The 27972-nt window shown below is 37.8% G+C and overlaps 2 protein-coding genes across 5 annotated transcripts; one reads left to right on the plus strand and one right to left on the minus strand.

The window, feature by feature from the left end:
• Nucleotides 1-3946: 3946 nt before the first annotated feature.
• RB195_004184 (uncharacterized protein) lies at nucleotides 3947-19748 on the plus strand (the record flags this gene model as incomplete). 2 transcript variants are annotated; one of them, XM_064180274.1, is made up of 19 exons in its annotated part: nucleotides 3947-4027; nucleotides 6864-6974; nucleotides 7088-7151; nucleotides 7949-8075; nucleotides 8294-8444; nucleotides 10335-10483; nucleotides 10559-10617; nucleotides 11771-11905; nucleotides 12093-12178; nucleotides 12591-12663; nucleotides 13153-13297; nucleotides 13376-13487; nucleotides 13546-13663; nucleotides 13779-13840; nucleotides 13915-14047; nucleotides 15559-15768; nucleotides 15864-15955; nucleotides 17292-17437; nucleotides 19595-19748. In XM_064180274.1, 19 exons carry the CDS (start codon nucleotides 3947-3949, stop codon nucleotides 19746-19748), a joined length of 2208 nt encoding a protein of 735 aa, XP_064033193.1. The 2 variants fall into 2 exon arrangements, with proteins under 2 accessions (XP_064033193.1, XP_064033194.1); XM_064180273.1 differs by lacking the exons at nucleotides 17292-17437; nucleotides 19595-19748 and adding exons at nucleotides 14104-14259; nucleotides 16079-16168 and having other exon boundaries at nucleotides 13909-14047.
• On the minus strand, nucleotides 18221-27086 carry RB195_004185 (uncharacterized protein; the record flags this gene model as incomplete). Of its 3 annotated transcripts, XM_064180288.1 has the most annotated exons (17): nucleotides 18221-18273; nucleotides 19681-19791; nucleotides 19860-19999; nucleotides 20345-20400; nucleotides 20561-20683; nucleotides 20747-20850; nucleotides 20977-21176; nucleotides 21340-21557; nucleotides 21631-21853; nucleotides 22004-22093; nucleotides 22157-22344; nucleotides 22425-22559; nucleotides 23045-23172; nucleotides 23657-23748; nucleotides 23872-23998; nucleotides 24271-24460; nucleotides 24532-24690. In XM_064180288.1, the coding sequence occupies 17 exons, from the start codon at nucleotides 24688-24690 to the stop codon at nucleotides 18221-18223; spliced, it is 2337 nt and encodes a 778-aa protein (XP_064033195.1). The 3 variants fall into 3 exon arrangements, with proteins under 3 accessions (XP_064033195.1, XP_064033196.1, XP_064033197.1); XM_064180290.1 differs by lacking the exons at nucleotides 18221-18273; nucleotides 19681-19791; nucleotides 19860-19999; ... (2 more) ...; nucleotides 21340-21557; nucleotides 24532-24690 and adding exons at nucleotides 24793-25278; nucleotides 25329-25427; nucleotides 25536-25644; nucleotides 27001-27086 and having other exon boundaries at nucleotides 20341-20400; XM_064180289.1 differs by lacking the exons at nucleotides 18221-18273; nucleotides 19681-19791; nucleotides 19860-19999; ... (12 more) ...; nucleotides 24271-24460; nucleotides 24532-24690 and adding exons at nucleotides 24754-25278; nucleotides 25329-25427; nucleotides 25536-25644; nucleotides 27001-27086.
• Nucleotides 27087-27972: the final 886 nt, after the last annotated feature.

A 27972-nucleotide genomic window follows, 5' to 3' on the forward strand; every position in this document is an offset into this window, starting at 1 on the left:
ATTTTTTACGACGATTTCAATTGCAACGCGCCACCATATGCGCACGCGCTGCATCCGCGTGCGTGCAGTCCAGCAGGTCAATGATGTCTCTTCACCATCCTATTTAAGTGAAACCAAAGAATAGGCTGCTGAGAGGATCGCAACGCAACGCGTAAAAGGTTAAGTGTTCCAACGTGCATCGTAGGAAATAAAGGTTTTACCCACGAGTTTTTTTTTAACGAAGATTAGGAGAAAGACGAGTGTAATCACACTAGGTTTATCAGTCTATGACCTAAACTCTACGCTTTCGCTGCTGGTTCCAAAATATGTCAAAATTGTGATACAATGCGTTTAGCTGACCTTGTGGTTACATAGATCTACGTAACCGTCCGGATCTAAGCACAACTCCGCCTTCTTATCACAAAACCGGTCCTAACCCTTACAGATAAATTCTCTATCCCTTAAAACAGAGAAATCAAGCGAATATTTTAATTTTGAATAGAACAAGCTAAAATATTCGCTAGTGAAAACCACGAGTTACTTGAAGAATTCGAAAATTCGACTATTCGAATAGTCGAACGATTAAGAAGATCGTTCTATAAATTCCATCCATTATTTTCATTTGCTCTTCAAAAAAACACCTCATCATTTAAAGTTGTTTTGCAGAGATTTGTGTACCAAAAATCTTTCTCAACCAGATTTTCAGCACTCACTCACTCATTTCATTTCTATTTTTTTTCTAGAAAAATCCATTAGCTTCAACATTCATGCAAATATATCATTCACACTTTTCGCGGTCCGGAAACAACGATTAATTCCAGTTTTTATACATGGCATCTACTAAATTTTCCAGGTTTTTCTTTTATTCTTCTAAAAAAACAAGTCGTGAACATGCAAGATTAATGTCTCACCCATTAAAGGGCATATGTCGACGAGTTGAAAAATTGGTTCCAGTTATAGACTGCAAATAGCGAAACGAAAACGGACATTTACGAATTATGTAAGTGATCGCTTTTATGAGAATATAATAAGAGCAATCATGTTAATAACCTTAGCGATTTAATCGGAAACTACCGCTACATACAACTATACTATATACGCTACATATACCTCTCATAGAGAAATTAATCATTAATTCCAGAAATTTATCTTTTTTTCATAGAGAAATCAATCATTAATTCCAGAAATTTATCACATTCCTCCTTATTTTAATCTTATTTTATTTATCTCTTTCTCTTTTTCTCTTTTTCCTCCTTTACATTCCCACATTCCCATTCCTTCCTCCAGAGTTTCATTTCTCACAAAAACACTAAAATAATCGTAGACCTTCGCTGGTTCTTTGGGAATCCTTTCGAACTCAAACTTTCTCTTTTTTTCGCGGATATGAATAAATCAAATGAGCAATAAACAAACAGAAACAACAACAAACAACAGTAAAACAATCATAATTATCCTCTTCTTTTTCCTACCGCATTTTTGTGATTTTGAATACGAAAATTTGATAGTTTGCATTTAAGAAAGGTGTGCTCTTTCAAAAATGATAAAAGTGACTAAATTTGATCATGAGGTTAGGAATTTCCGGTTTACTTTCCTGATTCATTAGAGATTTCTATCACTGAACACTCAAAAATTCGATTCCTTAACATTTTTGCCGTTTTCGGATGCACAACTAGTTTATCATTTTACAGCTGTCCTCACAAATTTCTAGCACGATCTGTTCTTCTCAGCTCTCAAGGTCGTTATTGAAACGAGCGAGAAGGGCACGGATACATTTTCCTTTCTAGTTTTCTCGTTACCTTAACCACACTTTTAACGATATATGGTACCTTCGTTTCGGTCGCGGTCGCTCTTTTTACTTTCAGGAAAACAATCCTCCTCAAACGACTCATAACGTCCTTATCGAAAAGTGATAATCTTTCGAAATGGAAATAGCCAAACAAAATCCGCCTCTCTCTTTGTTTTTTTTTTGTTCTTTTTTTTTGTTTTTTTTTTTTCGTTTTGCTATCTACTGATTTTTAATATTGATAAAAAAAAATGGAAAATTAGCGGCAAGGTCCATCCTGCAGTGACTTCTTAGTTGAAAAAACCTCAATTTTTGACTGGAAGGTAAACAGAACGCTATTACGGTTGTAAAAGTAGTTTAATCTTAAATAAAGTAAAGAAAAATGGGAAACTTGTAAACAAAAGTAAAATTGTAAAACAAAAAAAAAAACGCAACAGATTCAAGTAAACCAACCGATGATAGTTCCATGGGCATTTCAAAAATGATTTCCAAGAAAAAAAAGGAATTACGAATCCGCAAGTGATATATTTTTGAGTTCGTTCCATTAAAAAAATAAGAATATATAAAAAAAAGCATATAAAATAATCCATATAAAAAAGTTCCATAACTTCTGATCTCTGAATTATGACCACCAACCTCATTTACTAGGTCCTCATTCATTTTAGAATACAATCCTCAGGATCTTATGATAAGTTCTACACTGAGATAAGCTCAAGAGAATACCAGTACGGTAGCAAAAGATAGAAACGTCTTATATATCTGCTATATATTGCATATCTACAAAAATCCCTCAGCATTTCTATTCGGGATCTACATACTGTCACCGTAACGATACATTTTACAGTAACATTTTTGCTTTGCTCATTTTATGATGTGTCAAATCCTTGAGAATGCAATATGAATGAATGTTAACTACGTCTGACAACTTCTGCTTTCCTGGGAATCTCTGGAGAATTTTTCTGTGGACGTACATTTTCATAGCGCAGTTTTTCACGAAGAACAGCGCAAATTCTTTACCTATCACTGGAACGACGTTGAGTTCATTGGAAAAATGTGTTTTCTGCCACAAATTTTTCTCTTCTGCCCCTTTTTCTTCCAATATTCCGCTCCCAGACTCGAAAAACATTTTAATTCTCACCTAGGCCGATGGAAGGTGACGACGTAACGCTTTTTCTTGTGGAATCTTTTTGAAACTTATGTTTGACAGAAAAAAACCTCCATATTCAAGCAGAAAAGAAGTTTTTCCTATGAAATGAAGAAATGCTGTGTTCACTCTCTTTAAATGACTAGATTTCGCCAAAAAAAAAGGTGAAAGACTGGGAAGATGTGTAAAGTAACCCATGGAAAGACTATTCTCCTATTACATCATTTTTCTGAGAACGGTGACCTTTCCATTCAAATTTTCTCTTCTCGCTTTCTTATCGCTTATTAGTTAATGGTAAGTGGTTTCTACTTGTTTTCACACAAGGTTTGCTACCTTTCGCTTGTTTGTTTTTCCTGCGATTCTGTAGATGAATAACTGAAACACAATACATCCAGAAAACCAAAAGTAGCAAACCCCGAGTCTAAACAAGGAGAAACTACTTGCCATCAAATAAACAAGTATTTAGAAAGCATCCACATCGAAGAGGGAAGTTCAGTTTTTGTCTATATCATGTAGAAATTTGTAATTTTAATTTAATTTTAATTATTTAATAATAATTATAATAATTATTTTAATTGTACCAATTTTAATTTAATTTAATTTTTTAATTAATTTAATTTATAGTTTTCACATAGTTTTTTTGATTTTTTGTAAAAGATAGTAGATAGAAAATAACTTTGTAAAATTGTAATATATAATTACATTATATTATAAAAAAATATTACAAAAGAGATCTGTCCATTCTTATTTCTTTTTTATGACCCAACTATGGGTGATTTCAAATAAATAATAAATAATTTATCCAAGATCAAGCATTCATCGTCATGATCTTTTTTTTTCTTGCTTCCGTTTCTTTTCTCTTTCCCCCACCTCTCCACTTTTTCTTTCTTCGGCTCATCGAATGTTTCATTTCCGTGCAGTGTTGCTGCGTAAAAGTGGCTATTTCTCAAATCCGCACCAGATTCGTATTTTTTCTATTACAAAATAAAGCCAAATCGTCAGTTAACGATATTATAACGCTAGTCTTTTGGATTCAGAGAATGTCCACGTTCACCACGACCCTAACGACCTGTTTGTTTTGCTTCGTTCTACTTATAGATGGACAGGAAACGAATGATGAAGTGAGTGATTTCTTTTCCTTTTTTCCTGATGTTTTCATCTATCTTGGACGGAGCTCGTTTTCCAAAGGCATTCGCTGCGAAACCAGCATGAAATATGTGCTCTACAACCTCTGCACATTTGTTTCTCTCATTGTTTCCGCGAACCCCGAGCATGTAACGAAAAGTGAGAGAAGAACTTATGCAAACAACACAAATCATTGGCTACATCTAAAAATACAAACCACCTCCACCACCACCACCAATCCTGAAGAAAATGTTTGTCTTCCGGCCGGCCACGTTCTGCATCCATGCAATCTAGCGCTTGTTCTCTCATATGACCGGTATCGGTTTCGTTCGTTGTGTTTGGCCAGCGGCCAAATCCACACCGTAATCAATGGCCGCTTCCGGTATGCGATCGTCACGGATCGGATTCCCCCGCAGCAATTGCGACAATTGCAAAATGTTTGCCTAAAGACGCCCCAGGGCGCAAAAAAAAATCACAACCGTTCGCTTTTCTAAGGAGGGATCTTTGAGCTTTCATTTTTTTCCAGAAAAAAAACCGCCTTCATATTCAAAGAACACGGTTGGAACCGTTGAGAATTTTCGAAAAAAAAATTTGTGCGAATGTGCAAATATTTGAGTAAATTGCAGCAGAATCACGTAAACATTTAGGGAACAGGTTTCGGATTTCTCTCGAGTTACCAATTTCATTGAAAGAAAAAAATCATTGTTCAAGTCTAATTTAATTAGAAAGAGCCCGAAGATAACCTGCTTCTCGGCAGCAATTGCTTGACACGAAGAATTTTCAAAAAAAAAAAAAAAAAAAAGACGTCTAGCACGTCCCATTCGAGACATTTTTCTGGAACGTCGCTAATAGCTGTTGATATAGGTAACACCAAATAAGGAACAAACTCAGTAGCTAAGGGTAACTGTAACTGGTTCCCAGAATATAGGGAAAAATTAAGGGGAAAATCCTACAAATATTCCAGAGAAGATCCATTGATTTCTATAGTAAATGTTACGGTAACATTTCATTTTTTCAAAGTTCAAAGTTTAAAATTCAAAGAAATAAATCAATCATAAGGTGGTGAGGGTGCACCTAGCAGTTGACGTCATTAAGCTTTACCGTCATACTTGTTTGAATAAGAGTTCATTCCGGCAGAAACCAAGTCATTCATCAGAGCGTCCGAGTAGCAGGGACCTTAGTCGTAGAACACTACACTTTCTTACAAAGTACCTTTACAAAAATGAATTTGGCAATTTGAAAGAAAAAATGTTTGAGATTCTTTGGATTTGAAGAAAATGATTTTTTTTAAATTTTTAACAGAGAGTAGATACCCGCAAATCCTTCGCTTTTTTCCCAACAATGCAATTTTGGCGTTGCAATTTCTCAGCCCTTCAAACTTTTTGCAATTCACTAATATGAAAGCGAGAGTGTGTGTGAAAAAGTATATTTCAAAAAATAACAAAAAATAAAATAAAGAAAATAAATAAATATAAATAAATAACAAAAAGTAAGTTGCTAGGAAAAAAATTAGATTCTGCTTTGATTTTGGCATAAAGTGGCTATCTGATTTTTCAAAGCACCTTTCGTGCATATGAATAGGTAAAATAAACAGTAGATAAACATAAACAACAAAAAACAGAAAAATAAATACGGTTATACTTTGCTTTTTCACCCAAAACCCGTGATTAAGGAATGTAAAAAGCCGATAATTCTGCAATCTAGAAAGGTAAGCTCTTTCATGAATGGAAAAAGTAACCAGATCTAGTTATGAGGTCGACGATACCGTAATGAGTAGTTCGGATTTCGAGTTCGTAAACGGTTACGCTATGCTTCCGGAATTCGCAAGCGTATAATCGCTCAATACTGTGAGAACGATTTTCTGTAAAAACTATACACTATGCACTGTATAAATTGCGCTGCAATCTATTGTTGCTGAGTATCTGACAGAAAACACCAGAAAAAATATAATATATTGGAGGATTGTATAGGCTTGTGCCCGATCCAAACATAGACTTCAGAAGGTCAAATTTTTAGAAAAAAAAATGTTTTTATTAGTCATTTATATAGTTTTCATTGCTCTTCACAGTTGTCTTCAGTCTCCACAATCCCCTCAGTTGTAATTCCTGAGTTTTCTTCCACTGATGTACTCAAAATTTGTCATCAATGTCAGAAGGCTTCCCCAGAACGGGGTTGATCTCCCAGAATGAAATCTCCGCTACAAAATCTGTCAAAGCAATTTTTTTAAGTATCCGGAAAGCAGGAGCACGAATTAAATAAACATCCGAAATGATCTTTTCAAGCAGTTCCAACACTCACACTTTTCCCAAACTCGTATAGCATTCACTTTATACCGCAAATGCATTTTTCACTCTTAATTCGGGAAAAAAAAATCCACAAATCGATTTATTTGGGAGATATTTTGCAATAAACTGATACAAAATCTTATAACCTCTCCGGAAAAGTAAACAAAAATACCAGAGTTTACCTAAAAACACCAAATTTAGTTTACTTTCATGCCATCCATAAAAATCAGGCCCGAACTACCTGCATCCTCTAATACGCGGGAGGAGCGCCAACATCACGGGAATCTATGAGTGTGACCGCACCATCACAGTGGCCTTAGTTACGGATAATCCTAAAGAATTTCTCTGCACGGGAACCACTTTTCAGATATTTTCTTTCTTCTTTAACCGCAAGAAAACTGGTTCCAAAACCAAATCATCGCCAAATGGTTACGCCATTCTTCCAGTGTAAACAACATTTCAAACAAAAGTAGCGAATTTATGGACTCCTCTTGAAAAAAAAACTCCTCTTTGCTGTTATTGTCACTGTACTAAAATAATTTTGCAGATTTTCGATGTTGTTATCATCGGCGCGGGGCTCACCGGTTTGAGTGCGGCTCGAGAGTTGAAGAAAAATGTGCCGGATGCTCGAGTAAAACTACTGGAAGCTAGAAATGAGGTAACATAAGCCTCTTTGCTTCCCAAATCCAATTTTTAACACTTCTGCATAAAAATTCCAACAAATCTACGGGTTTGGATCCGTAAATTATCTACTGACTAGTTAATGTTAAGGTTGGTGGCCGAATTCGAGCGAAGACGATGCGAACTTCTAAACAAGAAGAGTTTGTGGATATTGGTAATGTCGTCTTTTCAAAAAACACTCTTTTTAATACTCTGAGTCTAGAGGAGTGCGGTAACTTTAAGTCCTCACATCCCATCAGATATCCCTCACAGCAGGTCCCAATATTTTTGTTGCACCAAGCGACTGCGACGCGTCTGCTTCACTTTTCTGCCTCCACGTTCCTCTTGTATTTTTGATAAAAACCCTCTCTGTAGCCAAAACTAAACCTTCATTGCGGTGGTTTGATTCAACACATTTCTTTTGTACATATTTCCATCGCCAAAAAATACTAGATCCAAATTCAAAAACAAAGTTATAATATAATTTGTTTGCATCTTCATAGTTTTTTTCTTTTATTTTAAAGTGCCTCAGGTTCATCTTCCATTTCTATTTATCCATGAACCTAAGGGATTCCCACAAAAAAAAAGTTCGATGTTTATTCCTGTTTGTTCGCCAGATCGATAATTATAGGAAAGTGCCGAAAAAGATCCGAGTCTCATTTAAAAAAAAAGTTTCTACTGACAGCATTAATCTCATAGAAGAACGTAGCAGTAATAATGCCAAGTAGAATAAAGTAAAGTAAATAAAGTAGAACTCTTTTTTCATGTAATCCATCCTGCTTCCATACTATGTATCCCGTCAAAAAAAATATTGATTTCCCGAATTTTTCGAAGTTCCGAAAGAAAAACACTGTAGAAAGTAAACTTCGAGGTTTTTTTTTGCAATTTCAAAGTGAAATTTGGAAGATCTATTTAAAAAATCAAAAAAAAATAAAATCGCACCTCACTGTCATACTTGGCGCCTGCTTCCAGGTTCTCGATTCATTTCACCTTCTTCAAGCGGACTTATCAATCTTGCTAAAGAGCTTGGTCTTGGGGTTTTTACTCAATCGAATTGTGGAACACGTACGCTGAACATCCGTGGATTCCGAATAAAAAGGTAACTTTTGTCATTGTGCTTAACTCAGACCGGATTGTGATTTTACGTATTTCACCACAGACATTACGATGTCAATGGCTGAAACGTTAATTTGAACTTAAACAGACATTAAGTGCGGAAATGGCTACGACTTCACAGAAAACTTCTCAATTAGTTGTAATTGATGCTAAGTGCGGGCGTAAAACGATGAGGAGTCGGAGGAAGAGATGTTTTTGTAGGCAATCACCGCTTCTTTCAACTCCTCACACGTTCAATGAGGTGCTCGAATCACCGAATATACTCGTACTCGCTTCAAAGAATGTTCATAAATACTTCAGCGGTAAGGATACTTCACGAACTGAAACCGATACGGCTAATCGATTATTACAGGTGAGTGACGGGCAAGAATTATTGTGAAGTTTGTTGTTGTTGTTGTTGTTGTTTTTTTTTGCAAAAGCAAAAGCGAACGCGGTTTTTAAAACTAATATGACATATGTGGAAAATATATTGGACATGTAATAAAATGGTTAATTTATATATTGGAAATATAATAAAATGGTTTTTAAAACTCATATGACATATATGTAAAATTTATTGGACATATAATAATAAAAACAAAACCAAATGTCTTTTAAACTACATAATATGACATATACGGAAAATATATTGGACATATAATAATAATAATAGTAATTAATAATAAAACACAATAATAATAATAGTAATAATATATAGGATGGAACTTCACCTTTCATGTCTAGATTAGGTTTTTTGAAAATCGAATTCCATTCGAAATTCATTGAAATTCAAATTCAATGGGTCCAGAGCAGAAAAATTGGAGGTTTTCATTATATTTCAATTAAATTATTAATTAGTATTAATAATTAATTAAATTAATTAATTAATACAGAATTGAAAGTTCTCTTATAATTTTCTTTCTCAAACGTCAATTTTTTTTTCACCACGACAAGCTATATTATTAGTTACCGATTTCCGTAAGTGAAAAAGTAATGGACAAGGTATCAGACGTAAGTTTAATTAAAACTGGACACACGGATCTTCTTTTTGTTTGCAGACTCATGTTAGATCGAATTGTGCGTTTCCGACGACACATTAGCACACTCCTACGCAAAAAAAAGTACAAGGACAGTCCATCCTACAGTATTCAAAGCTCGACTGGGCCATTTTATTGTAAAAACCCTGGCACGTCCTTATCCTAATATATATTATCGTTATCATTAGATTATAACAAGTGGCTTTTCTCATGCAATCCCATAGATCAATAGATAGCGATCAATGGCTGTTGCAGAAATTTCTCTCAGAAGCAATGAACGCCAAGAAAAAACGTGGCCTTCAAGAAATTTATTGAAGAAAATATTGAAAATCAAAACTTGAATAATCGAATAATAGTAGTTTCGAAAAAAAAATTAAGAAAGGTAGAAGAAGAATTCAAGACAAATTTCAAAATTTTTCGGTGATAATAACGTCTCTCTCTATGCTGTTCTTTCTAATGAATTTATCTACTCCAGAATTTCTAGCACTCTTGTAAGTTGTAGAATTTTCTTTGAAAAATATTTCATACTTCAGGAGATTTTTCTTTTCCAGCATGAAAATAATTCATTGGGAAGTTGAACATATTCAAATTATTTATTTATATTATATTATTATATTACTTATTACTATATTTATTTACTTATAAATCTTTTACGTCTACTTCCCCAAAATTTCCCTGAAGGAGAAGAATTTGAGCAGTTTGCAATAATTAAACAGAGCTAACGGAGATTTCTGAGACTAATCCCAGTGATATATGTATATGTATTTATATACCATGAGCAACATCACATTAAGAACTCCATAATATCAGCATGCACCACGGTGTTTGGGAGTTAATTGTCAGCGGAGATCAGTTCTCGCATCATTTCATCGACACATGTCATTCTTTGGTAAGAAGTTCCCAGACCGGCAATACAATTAAAAGGACTCCTTGAAAAACTGGTTTTTTTTTTCAAGTGATCTATTTGCTATTTTTGTTTACTTATTTACCCAAGTCCAGTGCGTTGCGATATTGACAAACACTTTAGTATATCTAAGCTTTAAGTGGAGCTAATGTTATCAGAAAAGTGGATATGGTGGGAAGGAAAAGAAAAAGCCGTAGAAAATATCAGAAAACTGCATATGGTGAGAAAGAAAAAGGAGAAAGCAAAAGGAAAAAAAAGCGAAGAGAACACCCACGTAATCTATGGTCCGCAAAAGTATGTCGATTTGTGGATCTGGTTACAGATTCTCTACGACGCTCCCGATGTCTCCGCTTCCATTGTTCATCTAATGTTGGCATCTGGAAGTGAGAACGCTACGCTTGCTGACATGCTCTCCTACTATGGGCATGGTCAAAGTCTCTTGATGCAAGACGGTTTATATAAAATGACAAGGTTTTCAATTTCAGGATCACTTCATAGAATTTGTTCAAATGATCAATTGTTACACGTAATTTTTGCACTTTTCAGAGCGCTGGCTGAAAAAATGGATGTCGGATTAAATGAAACTGTTACCGCTATTGAAGAAGGTAAAAGAATTCAGTCCATAAATTTCTCCGCTGCAAGCAATTGCAAAAAAAAATCATGAAATGACATCTTCTAAAGTCTCCAAAACATAATAAGGTGGAATAAAAGGATTTCTTGGTATCGATAATTTAATAATTGGTACCAGACTTGTGTGAGAGGATAAAAACACTGACTTGATCATCGGCTGGCCCTCGGAAGTTCTGTATACCCCAACACGGGTTCCAAAACCTCTACGATTACGCATAGCAGCAAAACGTGTAAGCGGATCCCAAACGGATTGATACGCCATATACTACTTTTTAATAACGTGGAATCATACCCACTCATCATCAACAATGACGTATTTCATCGTAAAATGTAATGTAGAAAAATGTAAAAAGTTCCATCTTAAACTTTTCTGAGTTTAATATGTAGCTTGATTGATTTGTCTGAGCTGTATCCAAGATAGGTATTATGATCATGATCTTCTTCACTGTTAACGTTCTCAATTTACTCCAAATAAGTCTCCAGTTGCTTAATTAGACACACAATTCTGATTACTGAAAACAGGATTACGATCAGAAAAAAAGATCAGTTGTGCAATATCGCGTCACGGTTACGTATGAAGCAAAAAGCGAAATCTCTTCTAATTGACCTGACTGGATGACTGTAAGAATGTCGTTACGGCAGCGGTTGTTGATTACGACAGCGGAGTTATGTGATTACCTCATAGCGTAGACGCATACGATAGATTCGTCGGAAAACAACACGCGACAAAGGGATTGCAAGTGCTGTAATTACAGAATACTTGACTGTACTATATGTATGGTATGGTTGGATTGAGATTGTCCTAATCTGCAGCAAGAAATTTTGTCATCAATGGTCTCTGCTAGATTCTAACCGCTGCGCTCCGCCGCACCGCTTCGAGCGCAGCCGCTTACGCAATTGCACGGTGTTTCATGTCGTTTCGACCCTACTATTTGCGCTACAAAGAAAAACAAGCTGCGAACAAGCACAACACTATGTTTCTCTTTGTCGAAATAAGAGCAATCCTTTCGGAAACGAAGTCTTGGCCACCGAAAAAAAAGCAATAAGCCTTAAATATCAAGGCAGCACTGAATAAAATTATACACATCTTGGGAATGTGCAACTTATCTCCACTCCAATTCTTTTTAGGCGAATCCCATGTGACCATCAAGACTAACTCTGGTTTGTATACGGCACGACAGGTCATAGTCACCGTTCCACCTGTTCTAACATCATCCATACAGTTCACACCAGAATTAGAAACAGATTTCGCCGAATTTGCCAGTAAGTTTTTGAAATTCGCCAATTTAATCGCTTATTTAACTATCAATAGCAATTAAATTAGCGACGTTGGTTTTGGTTTCAACAAAATAAAGTTTAAAAGTGTCTATGAAAATTGTATTCTAATATTGGCTACGACTCCAAGAAAAAAAAAACTTCTTAACACTTCACGACCTCGACACAATTTTAGAGACATATAAACCATCTGGTCGAGCCTACTACTTCAGTATGATCTACGAGAATCCTTTCTGGAGGTCCGAGGGGAAGAATGGACAGGTATGTATGTCATAGAAAGGTGATTTACCAGAGACTCTAGGTTGCTTTAGTTTTGTCGAAACCTACGAGGTGACCAATAGCTGAACTTTGAACTTGACGTTAAAAAAAAGAAAAAAAAGTAAGCAAAGAAGCATAAAGAGGAAGCAAGGATGTGTGTTAGCCCCTGCTACCACATGGCTCCGCGAAGAGAAGGTCCCTCACAGAAATTTACATTGGAATAAATACCGCAGTTTTTGTTTTTCAAACAACTGCGATTCGGAACAGTTCGCAACTGCAACAATTTGTACCCTATGCATGCTTTTTTGCGTGTATTGACATCATTTGAAATAAAATGCTGAATTCAACTTAAGTTTTGTTTACAAACGTCAGCTAAGGCGTGAGAATGTTCAAAATATGACAAGTGTTTCTTTAGATTATCTACACAAACGCGCAGGGACCAATCGTTTGGTTGACGACATTCGATGTTGGGAAAACCACTGAATGCGGTATGAAAGAATCGTTTTCTTTTATGTGTTTGTATGATATGTTCGCATAAGTTATACTAAAAAGATGTTTTCATCTACAAATGTTTTTTTTTCCATTGAGAAACTAAATCCATGCAAAATTCGATAACCTATGTCTCAATAATCAAAGTGCGGGCCAAACAGGTCACTAACTATACGCGAACGCAGCTTGTTTATGAAATGTTGAAGTTTGTACACTCGGCAAATGGCCTTTTTGTCTCTTTCGTGAATCTGACCAAGCCAACTATCCAGCTCCATTAAAACAGCACTTAGAGAGACTTTTATACCTAGTGCCAGGTTTACTGTTCCCTACAACGACGCATCATGGCGGCGTTGATCTTCAGGAACACCTGGGGACAAAATAGTCGTGTTAGAAATTGTTTCCTATTTACATTGTTGACAGCTTCATTGAAATTGTTTTTTAATGATGCATGAATGCATGGTTTCCCACACATCCCATATATATTCTAGCTGGAACTGGATCGCCAGGAATTCTTTGGGGAATCGCTCACTTCACTGAGGGTAGAAATAGCAGCCAAGCACAACGAAATGCCGCTTACGTTGACGTTGTCACGAAATCGCTTGGACTTGGAACGCATTTACCATTAGATATCAGGTAAAAAAAGGAGCAAATGAATAATTTCTTCAGAATTTGAGTTAAGAAGAAGTTATATAAACAATGTACCTCGCTCAGTGATGTACATTTTTCCTCCGATCCGTTCGCTCGCGGTACGATTGGGGTAATTCCGCCCGGAGTGAAAGTCACGGGTTTGCAGTACATACAAGGAGTTAACAATCATGGCAAGGTGTTCTGAAATAATTACGCTGATTCTTATATGTGCTACTGACTTTCATTGTTTTTAGAGAGTTGTTTTTGCCTCAGCAGAATATTCGAACGTGTCTATGGGTCTTATGAATGGGGCGATTCTTTCAGGAAAACTGGCAGCAACTGTAATTGCACCGAGGGTGCAAAATCCTGTGGGTGAGTAACGAGTAATTCTCTACGTCTGAACACTCAAAACTACTCCTATTAAGCCGTTGTCGTCAGAAATTTCGAAATAAAATTCCAAACATTACAATAAATGAGCAGATTTCAGAATCTATGAGAGAAGGCAACGAAATCGCTAACATGGTTCGTCTCAATGATGATGCTAGTGAGGTTGGCCAGAGTTCCAGCATAGCAGCCTTATTATCCGAGATCTATGAGTTCCTGAATCTCACCCTTAGTTCCAGAAGCCTATAAATCCCGTCTCTCCTCAATTCCCATACAGTACTTCGACCCATTATCCGCCAACGACTACTCTAGAGTTTACGACTTATAAACACTTCAGCTTTGGTAACAATGATGAGGATCAAAGCGATGAAGGTAAGCGATCGAGGTATTACATTCTATGAAGTACCGTACTCCGCGTATTTGCAAAGGAGAACAAGACAATTTGCTGGGAAGGAATGTGGGCGTAGAATCGCAGACGCAAGGCACATCATTCGTGTATCAGACGTCTAGCCAATATCCACCTACATCCACAACACCAGATCCAACCACCTTCACACATTTCAGCTTCGGAAATGGAGAACTACGTAGGGATTTGCGGATTTTAAAGACACACCTCTTCTGCTAAACGCAACTTTCCTTTCTTAACACATACATGCTTCGACTACCATTTTTCATCATGTCCCTTAGACATCCATTCCCTAGGGTGTAGCGCATTCGGTAAGAGGTTCCGCTATGGCTACAATCGATCTGAGGTTCAAATCCGCTCTAGTGCAAACCAAACCTTTCACTTCTCTGGGGTCGATAAATTGGTATCAGATTTGTCTGGGAAGATTAAAACAGTGACTTGGCACACCGGCTAGTACCTGCAAGTAATTGTAAGACTGCAGCGCGTTCATAAATCTCAAACGAAGTCTGAGTTGAAGTGTAGGCCCCGTGGGGATTGATCAACGCCGTCCCTTTATTCTCTGTCCTTTATTCCTCAGAAAAGCAAATATATGGGGAGTAAGTCATACTAAAGTTGCATCACTCTATTTGATTTGTTTTAGTTTATTTCATCAACCCTCACTTTCTATTTGAGTTACAACTGGTCTAGTTGAGTGTGGTTATTAGAATTGTTACCAGTATGCGTTCAATGCCGCTAACTCATCCGCATCCTACAAATCCGGAATGCCAACCTCTGATCAATTTAACACACAGTGGAAATAGAGACGTTCCACAACAAATCTGCAGCAAGCAGCTAAGTATCCTACATTTTTCTGGGATATCTCCATTTTTGGGTCGTCACCATCACCGTCGAATGGTACCTTTTACCCCTTAGTTTTAAGTAACGGTTTTTCACAATGAGAAGACTATGAATTCTAACTATGCACCCATTAACCCAGTGTTGAAACCATTACATTAACCCGCATACTGTAAGAGAACTTAAACCCACTTTAAAAACACACACACACATTTGAAAAAGGAAGTAAGCGCATTGAAAACATCTCTGGCTATAATGAGAGGTAAGGATCAGGCAAAAACTGTGTAATTCACCATCACAGAAACAACCAAATGAGAAAAAAAGAAACAAAAAAAAGCGCACGAAACTCTACAAACGTTGATACTACTGAATAATTAAAGCAAGAGTTAAGTAAAGAGTTAAGTAACACTTCACCTTATATCATTCGCTGTACAGGCCAATTTTGTGTTAAAGCCCTTGCCTTTAATGCCAATTTCTAATTTCTTTTTTTTTATGACGCCGTGGAAGCTTCCGTTCTTCTCGCAACTTCTATCTAACATGCGTTTCTAAACTACTGTCTATCAGCTGTTAACGCTTTGGAATAGAAACGCGCATTTAATCCGATTTTCCATTCCAATACAAATTACAAACTTATTAGTTTCAGTGAAACCATTTGTTCCTCCACAGATTGTTCCCAATCTGTCTATTTCGACAATTCCACCGCCTACAACAACACAGAGGTTCACACTTACTCCCGTCGATCCAACCAGAAGCACAACACCGTTCGACTACCACACGTCTACCGTTAACTCTCCATTGGAGACGATTGAAACAAGCACATTCAAGCATTTCAGTAATGGAAATGGTGAAAGCGGTATGTATTAATCAAATAGAAGAAAAATCTTTTTAAAGAAAGTCAGAAAATCAAGTTAACTAACCGGAAAGTTTTCTAAAAACGAAAACTTGCAGAGTCCGTATTAGCAGTCCAACAGGATGCTTTAGCAAGGAACAGTGTCATTGACGAGGACATCATGAGACGCCTCAAAGATGCGGTTGATGAGGTGAGACCCTATTGATACTACTAGACTATTCACCTCTCTTTATCATATTTTTATTTCATACTTTATCCCACACTAATCTCAAAGAGTTCCCAGTAGAAACACGACCTCTAGCGTCCCGTTCAGGCACCAACATCCACTTCGATCATGCTGGCTAAGAAACTATCGTCGATCCTTCAAAGTCTGTTACAGTCAGTAGACGCCGCACGACGATAATCATGTACAGATGTGATTGCCTGCGCTTGTCACAATCTTTTTATATAACGTTTTCCGTTCAATCCTATTCGCAGCGGGTCGTTTTTGTGCCTTTCTTTCAATAAACATTATGAAAATTCTCAATCACAGTTATCATGGGTACAGTGATCACAGTCAGCAATTTCTAACTGATCACAAGTCACTTTAAAAATTTAAGATTCTGGGAGAAAAAAAGAGTATTGTGCAAAGGAAACGTCACGGATGGTGAAAGAAAACCGAACGGATGAATTGGTGCCAGGTTATGGATGTCTCACTACTTCAAACTGCAAAACCGAGGGTACGAATGACAAAAAGAAGGATAGAGAAAGGATGGCTTTTTTCTTCGAAACATCGATGAAGAAAATAAAAGTCGAAAATCGTGCAAGAAATCCAGAAGCAAATCGAAACAAATTAACCGGAACTAACTTTTTAGACTTTTTCTGTTTTGAAACAGGAAGTAGAAGAGGAGTTAAGTGTGAATTCTTCGGCAATTAATTGAAGTTCTGCAACTATCGAAGCAGAAAGAATAAACGAAGCGAAACCTATTAGGATTTGACTTTGTCATAAAGAAACTAGTTGACAGCACTCGCCAGAAAATTTGATACCATTCATGTCTGCAATCTCATCCTAAAAATAAAGCTACCATATCCCCGAGTCACCACATTTTTATCGCATTCGCTGTACTACGATCACATTTATTATTTTTTATTTACCCCATCTCCAGCTAAATAGTTAACAGGTGTCAATATAGGTTGCGCTGTACGTCTTAATAGGACTGGCAACTGCACAACCACAAATAAACTATAAGATTCCGCCTACGAATACTTTAAAGATAATCGAATTCGATACTCGGAGCGGAATAGCCGTGTTCCATGGAGTTTCTGACGGAGCGATACCGCACCACAACTAGACCCAATAGTTTTCTAAGTTATCGGTGAATTGCTCGGGATATGTGATTCCCCATAACTGACTGTTTTGATGCATTAAACCGATCGAATCCGGCGCACGATTTAACAGGCTACCACAAATTCAAACCCTTGAACAAACCAATGGATATTCACGCGATTAAATCCACCAAATTTCTTTTCTCTACAAGTCTTTAAAGGCAGCGTATCACGATGTTAACGATGTTTGGATCTCAGTGGGCAAATATGGAGTTCGAGCTGTAGATTACGAGTATGACCGTGCCCCGGCTCAATTTCCACTATCCGTCCTGAAAACGGCATGGGGAGAGGAGTTTGCTCCTACGAGGTACGTGAAAACGCGCCACCATTGTACATGCGCTGCGTCCATGTACGAGCCGTCGGAAGGAGATGGGATCTTCTCGGCAGCTTATTGGGAAAGAACTAATGAATAGGCTGCTAAGGGAACTGGACAAGGGACAAGCCACCCAAACAAACTACGGCGGCAGATTTTGTTTCCGCGGCCGCGTCGCGGCAGACCACATCGGACAGAGCAGCATCGGCGCAGGCTTCTACTGCTTACTATTCGTAATTGTGAGGACAAATAAGGCTTTGTCCTTGCCTCATTTTCTCTCGTTCCTTCAATGTCGTTTTTCTTAACAGTCTAGCTTCACTACGCTATTGCTACTTTTCAAACTTATTGACTTGATTTACAACTTGATTTACATTAAATTACATTTTTATATTAAAGAGAAGTGTTTCTTCTACAAACTTCCGTACTTTCCTCTTCACGTATGAATTCAGCTTCTGTCTCTTCAGAGTTGTTCTTTAGGCAAATATAGCCTTACTTTCGATACATTACTGCTCTTCATTCAAGTTTATTCCTACGATCGCCTATATTTAAGAGGTATGTATCTTGTGTAAGCTCCTGCTGCTTTCTTTTCATGACTTTACGCTTTTATCTCCTCTCTTTTCTTCAGAGTCCTTCCTTACATCAGTCTATCTTTATCTCTGATTCGTTACTGCTCTTTATTCAAGTTTATTGCTAAGCTGCTTACATGGAGAAGGTATTTTTCTTCGATGAACTCAGGTTGTTTTCTCTTGATGTGTGGTTTCAGTTTCCGTCGTTTCTTCAGAGTCGCTCTTCACGTCTGGTGATATGATAGACTGATGTAAGCAACGACTCTGAAGAAATGAAAGAAGATAAGAACTTCAAACCACGAAAAGAAAACAGCAGGAGCTTACAAAAGAAACATAACTCTTGAATATAGGCGATCGTAGGAATAAACTTGAGTGAGGAGCAGTAATGTATCGAAAGTAAGGCTACATTTACCTAAAATAAACTTTGAAGAGACGACAGAAGCTGAATTCATGCGTGAAGAGAACAGAGCGGGAGTTTGTAGAAGAAACACATCTCTTTGATATAAGCAGTTTAGCAATAAGTTTGAAAAGCAGCAATAGCGTACCAAAGAGGTTCTAGACTGTTGAGGAAAACGACATTGAAGGAACGACAGAAAACGAAGCAAGGACAAAGCTTTACATGTCCTCACAATTGCGAATAGTAAGCAGTAAAAACTTGCGCCGAGGCTGCTCTGTCCAATGTGGCCTGCCGCGACGCGGCCGCGGAAACAAAATCTGCCGCCGTAGCGTGTTTTAGTGGCTTGCGACTAAGGGTGGCGCGACCACGCCTTTTTCCAGGGCGATTAGGGGGATTGAGAAGCACCACGCTCATGTTCGTATCTATATGTCTTGAATCTATCTTGAACTTTATGTTTCCCCACACAGACCCAAATGTCGCTAGTTTCATGACTTCTCAAGCATATAAATTCTATGCGTCTGTTAACTACTCCTACCTGCAAGCGAAACATCAATGAACAACCACGGTGGAACAGAAGGAAGTAGATAAGCTCTAGCGTAGACTCGCTAAGTTAAACGTTTATTTCCGTAGTTAAATACAACTGAATAATATATAGCACAATCGAGTCAACATTCTTAAAAGATTAAAACATGTGGCCAATAAATAACATCCACTGAAAATAGATCAAATAATCTGCTCCACACATTCTTACGAAGCATTGATCAGTGCCTTAATCAAATTATTAAATATACCATATAGAAAGGTCTAATAGGTACTACAGACAATATTTCTGTGTTCTCCTATTGAATGAGTAAAGCACTGCATCGAAGTACTCTTGAGAGAGCGGCAGTGAGCAACACTGAATGGTGAGCAAATGCTGACTTGAAAACTAGAAAGAAGGCACAACCAACGAAAAAAATACACTGAAATCTATAAAACTTTCAGCCGCTTACTCACGAATGATGTTAGATTCGCGGCTAGTAAGAAGAAAATGAAGATTATCCCTTCAAAAATAAATCTAGGCGCAAAAATTTTCCACACCATCAAATGTCTTCTGTGGATAGTGGCAGCTAAACATGAAAACAACGAAGAAATTGCAGCACTGCCAACTAATGAGAGTAAGGACTCTCGAGAGACAAAGAGGTGAAGGGGTAATGAAAGAGGCACTAAAATGGCAGAGACACAAACATGCGATAAAATCAACATGGCTGGAAAAAAGCGAACAGGGAAATTACCAGGAATACCAACAAATGCGGCTTGCCATGGAATATTCGACAGCGTCGGTGAATGTCCGGTGAGGTAGAACCCAAGTGGAATCAACAGTGATAGGAGAGGTGGAAGCACAGCTGAAAAAACCCAAAAACACCTAAAAAATAATACAAATATAGCAGTCAACACAAGGAAATGAGCCGACCTTCGTTGGATAAATGAACGGATCCATAAAGAATGATTAAAAATCCGATGAAAGAAGGTTGCAGGCCATCGCCAAGAAGAAGTAGTAAGGGCCAGCAGATTGTGTGAACGAAACAGAGATAGGCAGCGCGACCATAAGTACTGCAATTGAAACGTATGTGTTGCGAAAAAAAATGACAGGGAAAGAAAATAGAAAAAAACTTCCAAATAGTTAATGGTTATCAGGAAAAAAAAAATCCAATGAAACTTTAATTGAACTGATTCTAAAGATCATGGTAACTACGAAAATTGGGTGACAACGACCTGAAGCTCGGTGTAGCTGCGTAAACGTCTGCGCTCCGTTGCTAGCTCATTCAGCGGGGAGTAAGATTAGCGAGGGTCCCGCTCCGATCGCAATTGCTTGTTTCACCGCGCCGCTTCGAGCGCAGACGTTCACGCATTCGAATTTGATTGATTCAGGTCGTTTTGCGCCCTACTATAACTTACGCCTTCGTGCCGACATACTCGCAGATGATAGCAATAGCAGATATGGCGTAAACACTCTGAAACACAAAACATGGATTAGTAAAGAAATTTTCGAGAAAAAGAAAACAAAAACTTTAACTTTTCTTTCTCCATAAAACGACACATGCAAGAAAGAAATACCTTTAGCAAACAATGACAGAAGTATTTCTAAGTTTGGAAACAAAAAAGTGAACTCACCAAAGCAAGAGCGATGCTCATTGTTTCTACCCGCTTCTGCATTGCTTCAGCTTGCGGAGCGATTTGAATTAAGTGATAAAGTGTTATGAATGCATGGCAGGGCCATGAAAGCGCTCGAGCAATCTGAATAATGAATTAATTACTAATCCAAAATCACTTTGGAAATTCACAGAAATTAGTATTTACTCTGATCGAATTCGGGAGGTCTTTTGGTAGAATGCTTCCGATAAAAAAGTTCAGCGAATATATGGCTCCCGTTGCTAGGATGAACCGCCAGAAAAGTGCATCTGCTGCAAAGTACGAGCAAATTTCCGAGCTTTGGACCATAAAATGTACTCCGAAATGTTTCATGTCATCAAATATTTGTACTGTTTTGCTGATAATTTAAACATAGAAGCTGTAAAAAAATAACTTACATGACAAAGACGTTATTAACTCAAGTGGTAGATACTGTTGACAGCCAACTTCTTCTTCCCTGCATCGATGAAATATAGGCTCAAATCTGAGCAATAGTAGAGACAGGATTAGTACTCCCAAATCCCATGTGTTACATCTTGAGAGCACTGCTTGAAGTGGAGAAGTTGTACGAACAACTGCTTTGCGATCCGAGATTGCGCTTTAATTGGGCGAATAATTGTAGTATCTTGCTTACTTTCCAAACAATTATACGTTATAAAAAGTAAGAATAAGTTTAGGATTACGTAAGATAATACGTTAAAACATAAGAACATAAGAACAATCAAATTGGTTAAGATAGATTCAAAGAACTGTATTCCTACCTAGCTGCTTTCTCCACAAAGCAAACGAGCAAAATGCTTTGTGTCACAAATCTCACGACGTGGCTCTCATAGACAATATAGCTGTTAGAAAGAAACGAAAAAGAATGGAGAATGACGCAGAGATAGGCAAATAATGTCGAAAATGACGACAAGCGTAGAGATAGAAGCCCAGAAATTAAAGAAGTTATCGAATGAAGTGCCGATAAGGGTAGAACTGCCTAAATCACATTTCTAATAGCACATCACGCAAGCAGGACTAAAGGAAAACTTTGAAAAATAACTGTAACGCACCAGTAGCAGCGGCACTGCTGGACTATCGTTGGAACCACCGAATATTACAGATAGTTGGAGCAGGAGACATCCTGAGCGTACGACAGACTGAGCTGCTGAGAGTGATCGAGAGGACATGGTGAACAGTAGGGTCTCGACAAAGGATAGCAACCCGATTCTCATGAGGGATAGATCGAACTGAGTCCATGCGGCTCGAAGAGATGCTTGCAACCGGTGCATGATTCTGGAACCGACACAAGAAGCTTCGAATAAATCAGATGATGAGGTTAGGATACTACATCTGGGATTTAGAACTTTGTTAAAGTTGGGTTAAAAACCTCTCGCGTTGCTTTTGTTTGAATATTGTAATCTTTGTAAGATTCACAGAACATACCTTAGTTGTTCTACAGCATTTGTTGCGTCACGGACAATAATTTCCGAAATTTCGAATGATGGATTAGCTGCAGCATAAGAATTCGCAAATCTGGAAGTGAGATCGTTGCACTCATTGTATATCGATGTCTTTTTAAGAAAAAAATCATCAAACCTTCGAATTTGTTCATAATTTAGAGCTATGGCCTGTTCAGTAAGGTTCTGCGGGAAAACTGATTCAATCACTATCCCCAGATTTGAGAATGGAATAGGAAGGCCGAGGAGCAGAGCTAGAGAAGGTACTAGATCTATTTGGCGCAATCCATCCTGTAGAGGGGGAAATTTACGTCCCGGAGAGAAAACCTGTAACAAGACGGTTTGGTGCTTCAAGTTCAAAGAAGATGTTTGATATGATTCCCATAGAATTCACCCGGTCCACTCACCAGTAGTCCAGCATGAGTCTCATCGTCGCTATCTCCACCGTGATCACCTGTGGATGTCATACCGTGGTCTCCGAGCACTACCAAGAGATCGTCATCGAACAACTGATTTGCTGTCTCCAAAATAATCTCATCCACCTGCAATTAAATTCCTTTGACTCATACCATCTGAAGAGTTCTATCAGTGACAGTTCTCCATTCTCACTGATTTCATTTCAGAGAAAGTTCAATAGCTCGACAAACCCGAACGTAGATGGAGTAACCTGTGAATTCAAATTTTTGTACGTTCGAAAGCGAAGGCGTGGTCTTCTTTATATTTGAATAAATACAGGAATAAATAGTACAAGGTGAGATAAATGAGGTTTTCAAGTGAAACCATGAGCAATAGGATCCTAGTGCTTTTCCCGAAGCGTGATTTCACAAATTACAAAAAAGTAAAGTCAATGAGTTTCAAATTACAAGCTTCTCTGGTCCATGCTCCTTGAGCAGATTTGGAAACAAATACAGTAATCTTTCAAAATCATACTACGATTCCAGTATATAGTCCAGCTATTAAAATAATCAAGAAGGAATAAAACAGCGACTGTTAATCATGAGTATTCTAAAAAGAAAGTTGGACATACCTTTCTCAGCTGGTTAGTCATTTGGATATGATTAGGTCCATACTTATGACCACAGTGATCTACTCCGAGCACATGAGCCACGATAAGATCCGCAGGGGACTGTGATAGTAACTCGTCGTGCAGCAACTCTACAACGAGAGTCAATTACATCAAGATAAAAATCATCGCAGTTAGAAAAGTCATAAGTCATGATTCTGCTCAATATCCCAGTTATTAAGATGTACTCTGTAGAGAAAAAGCGTTGAAAAATAGTTGCAGAAAAATCCCAGAGACTTGTTCTGAAAGATGACCGCGAGGTTGACAATTCAGGATTTCAGAATTTTGAGATTTTAAGAGCTGCATTCTCCCTTCCGCAACTCTTTAGTGATTTGATAACAGAAGGCGTGGAACGCGTTGTGTCGCCCTGACGCTTTACGTCAGTAGTGGACCACAGTGGGCGACTTGATGACGATCGCTCACCTTGATGGTCGAACATGTGATTATCTTTTAAAGTAAAAGGCCATTTGGAAGAATTGTGAACAAAAGGAGGGTAGGGAGCAATTGTAAACAAAAAAGATAGTCTCAAAAGTAATTTTTTAATCGAATCAGAAGCTCTTCTCTTGAGAAACGCACCTTTCACAACTGCATCAACTGTATTAAGATCGTGAATATCGAAGCTGTCGAATGGATGTGCGCGCGTGAATACATCCGGATATAGAGAGGTCCTGAATTTTTGAAATTCCATGTGGCAAAAATAACCACCAGAAAAAATACTAATATATTCGCAGGTTTTGAGGGAAACCCTAGCTGAGAAATGGATTCTTCTGCCTCTCAAAGATATAGCTCACCATGTATTATCTCCCATGAAGGTTACATTCAGGTTTTTGTTGCGGGCTTGGAAGAAGATATTATCCTCATTTATATGAGCGCTTGGAGCGAAATTGTCACCAGCATCGATAAATGTTGGCAGCGTTCCTGCAAATTTTATGTTGCCCCAACAGGATTTTTTTATACAAGATAAATAACCGATATCATGAAGAGTGGGGTGGAAAAAGTAGTAGATAGGAGCAGATAATATGGATTAATGGGTGTTGGATCATGGAGTTGTTTATTCCCAAAAATAGGGAAAAAAGTTCTCAGCAAAAAAAAAAGAAAAAAGACAATCAATCGAACAAATTTAGAGTAAATAAAAAGAGCGTTTATAAAAAGCACTTGCTTCACTTCTTCAGTGGATAGAAGAACCATACCTGTACTGATTGCTTTGATTCTTTGCAACGTAGTCGTGGGCGGATCGGCAAGAAGTAATCCAATCGCTGCACCGCGTTCTATTAGCTTTTTCACACCGGGCATATGACCACGGAAAAATGAGCGTGGAGTATCATTTTCCGGAGGATCGAGAAAATCGTAGCGAAGGGCATCAACTAGAAGGACTACAACCTAAAAACAGTGTTGTTTCACTTAATGAAGCGTATTTTGCGATAAGAAATTATAGAACAGAAAAGTTCAACCTTTTTAAACTGCCGCTGCATCCAACATTCTGAATGAGGTAGTTTGGCGTCACTGCATTTGCTTAACATGTGAAGTTCCTTCCTTTTAAGAAGGAAACCGCTTTGAAAGATTACAAGAGAAAAAACGAAACTAAGTGACAACAAAAAGAGACGCATCATATCCTGAGATGTACGGTGACAAGAGATAGCATAAAATAAACTTCAATGTGCCGCGACGTGATTCTAGTCGTTATCACTTGTGTATTCGTGATCTCCAAGAACTTCTTTGGCGCAGGCCAGCAAGGTGATGAGATCGCTGGCACGTGACGGAATTCGGTAAGGTGGCGGCAACCGTGGAGCTTCCGCAGTTTCCGGTTTGTCTTTTTGCGATTCTTCCGTAACCTTATCGTTAGTTGAAGTCGCTGTCTCAGTTAGAGAAGTTGCTTCCTTTTCCTCGTTGGTTTTTTTGTCAGTAACTCCCAGTTTCTCGACTGGTTGCTGCTTTTTTGGAGTTGTGGTCTTTGCAGGTGACTCTTCTATTTTGCTACCTTTTGACGATTTATTTTCGTTTTTCTTCGGCGACTCTGTCGTTTCTTCTGTTTCCCTGCCCACTTGTATTTTAGACGTTGTTGATACAGGAGTAATATCGGCCTTAGTCTCCTTCTCCTCCCCCTTCGTTTTTCTCACAGCTACTATTTTTTCTTTCTTCGACGCGGGCGATTTCTTCTGGTCCGAAACTCGGCGTGCAGGCGGAGATGTTTTGGTTTGCTGGAATGAATCCCCTTTACTGAAACCAAAACGCACAAGCAATTGTTTACCTTAGCTTCACTTTTGTTTCCCTCCCTTTTGTTGCGATCCTCTGGCTCAGATTCTTTCACTTTCCTCTTCTTAACAGTTGGATGGGCAACAGGTTTGGCCTGTAGAAATTTTAAAAAATTTTGGTTCTAATTCTGACCACACTGACCGTATACTGAGGCAAAAAAGGATGAGAAAAACTATTGAGACCTTCGAAAAATGATTCTTACCTTTTCAGCTTTTGTTTTAGTAGCTCTTTTTGTCGGTTTTTCCTTCTCCCTTAAGCGCTCCTCCTCCAAACTTTGTCGCAGCGCGCGTTCGAGTTCGTGTCTATCAAACCTGAACGATGATCAAAATTAAACCTTGCATCCCTGAACATTTGACGTCAGTATTATCAGATATAAACTCTAAACCGTTATTGATTGCATTTCCTCAAAATGACTGAAACGAAAACAGTTTCTTTTTGTCGAAAATACCAAGTAACTATTTAAGAAAAAAACATGATTCTGTGATCACTCATAAGGATTTAATGAAGAAATCTACATCAAACTTATTTTAATACCAGGTGATGAAAGGGATAAGGATACAACAGTTTGCGAAAAAAAAAACCGGTAAGTAACGGAAACTTTACGCCGAGGAAAATCAAAAGAGTATGAGTGAGAATGCGCGGTACAAACAGGTATTCTGACTCTTTTGGACTATGGATGGACTACTTAATGCGAGATACTTCATTAGAATAATCAGAGTTATTAAGACTTTTACAACTTATCATAGAGAAAAACGTTGAAGGAAAGAACGTTCTTATTTAAAAAAAAGCAACATAAATGAGAAGTGGAAGAGTCTCAAAAGAGTTTATAAAACACATCTGATGAGTGTACTAGATCATTTGTGAAGATAAACCTTAGAATTGCGCGCAAAAATACCACATACTATAGTCGAGTGAAAACGACGTGAATCTCGGTGCAATCGCACAAGCAGTCACGCTGGAGCTGTGCGGTTTTTACGCGCAGCTTACTTGGTAATTTGCCAACTGCCGGATCAATACTCGGTGTTGCTTCGGCAGTTTATGCATCTTTTTGCTTCTGATTTCTTCCTTCTCATCTTTTATGTTTCTTCCCTAGTATTTTTGCTAAGTTTACCGCACATTCTTTTGTTATGGAGATCTACATAGTACCCGTATTCTACTTGTGTTATTACAATGTCTTTGACTATGTTTTGCTGCTGAAACTTGGTTCAAATCCAATACAAAGGTTATGGCAATAGGCAAGAACAATTCAAATCTTGACCCAACTCATGACAAAAATGATTTCTTCCAAAAGTGTTTTATGAATTGAATTTTGAATTATTATTCATACGAAGAAGAACAGGCTATTCCTCTTACTCCACAGCCTGTTGAAAAAAAAAATCCCGCGATCTACGTGCTACATCTCGTTATTTCGTGTTTACGCGGCGCGAGACTCGTTTAACTTTCCTCTCGAGATTGAAACTCGTCTGCCACAATGGCAGATAAAAAAGTGATCAGCGATTTAAGAAAAAAAAAAACATTTTCAGGTGTGAGTCATAGAAAAGCCACGTGTTATGATAAAACACATTATTAGAGATCGTCCAACTTTGTACCAGTTTACACCATAAATCGAAATCAAAGTTTTTAATTGTGTTGGACTTTGTAATGACAAGACAAACATTCGAACTCACCCTTCCTCCGATGTAAGGTCGATTCGCTGGCGCTTACTCCGCCTCGGCTCACCAGGGCTTTCGTCCGTGCTTGTACCACCGCGCATGCACGCCTTCAGAAATAGCAAAGAAATTTCATGGAGATTTCGAGCTATGGTACGGTAATACGCGTTGGTAACAAAACTGTGAATATCGCCCAAAACTGGTGCACTGAACATTCCTAACCGAAACAGATCTGTGCTCTCTACGAAGGAGAAAACAGTCGTGATAAATGCTTAACCTCGAATTTAGCCCCATGTGGATTTTTGAACCAAAAACTAAGGACATCACAATCGACAGAATAGAACATCACACTACATTTATCACATTGCTTTCTGTCGCTAATCTGACCGATATTTAGTAAAATTCATGGAGTCATGTGAATTTATCAAGTTGCTTCCGGAAAAAAAATATACGATTGTAACATACCGTTGGAATATAAGCTACAGAAGTTGCGCTTGGACTAAATACCATGCAGAGTACGAACAACGGTAAACGACACAACATCATTTACTCCAACAGCGTCATGTATTAAACAGTTCAAAAAACGCGACAAATCAAAGCATAGCCATAATAAATAGGATTAATTAAATCGAACAAAATGAAATAAATAATAGCACAAAACAGATTACGTGAGGATATGAAGACCTGAAAGACACGTAGGATTCATATCTAATAGAAGAGAAAAAGTGGAAAATCAAATGAAAAAAGATAAAGATCACGAAGTGGTCCACGTAACTGAACAATAACTGAAACAGACTAGACGCTACGACGTAATACATATAAGTAGAAACAAAAAACAAACAATATTACTCGAAAAGATAGATATTACAACCATAGTTACTACATTAGAACAAACAAGACAACAAAGTACGCTAATGCAACTTGCAATGTGTTCGAAACAATGTACAGTAATGAACAATCCTGCAGCAAGATGCTCAGCACTAAATGAGC

Source organism: Necator americanus, chromosome I (assembly GCF_031761385.1).
Source record: "Necator americanus strain Aroian chromosome I, whole genome shotgun sequence".
Lineage (NCBI taxonomy): Eukaryota > Metazoa > Nematoda > Chromadorea > Rhabditida > Ancylostomatidae > Necator > Necator americanus.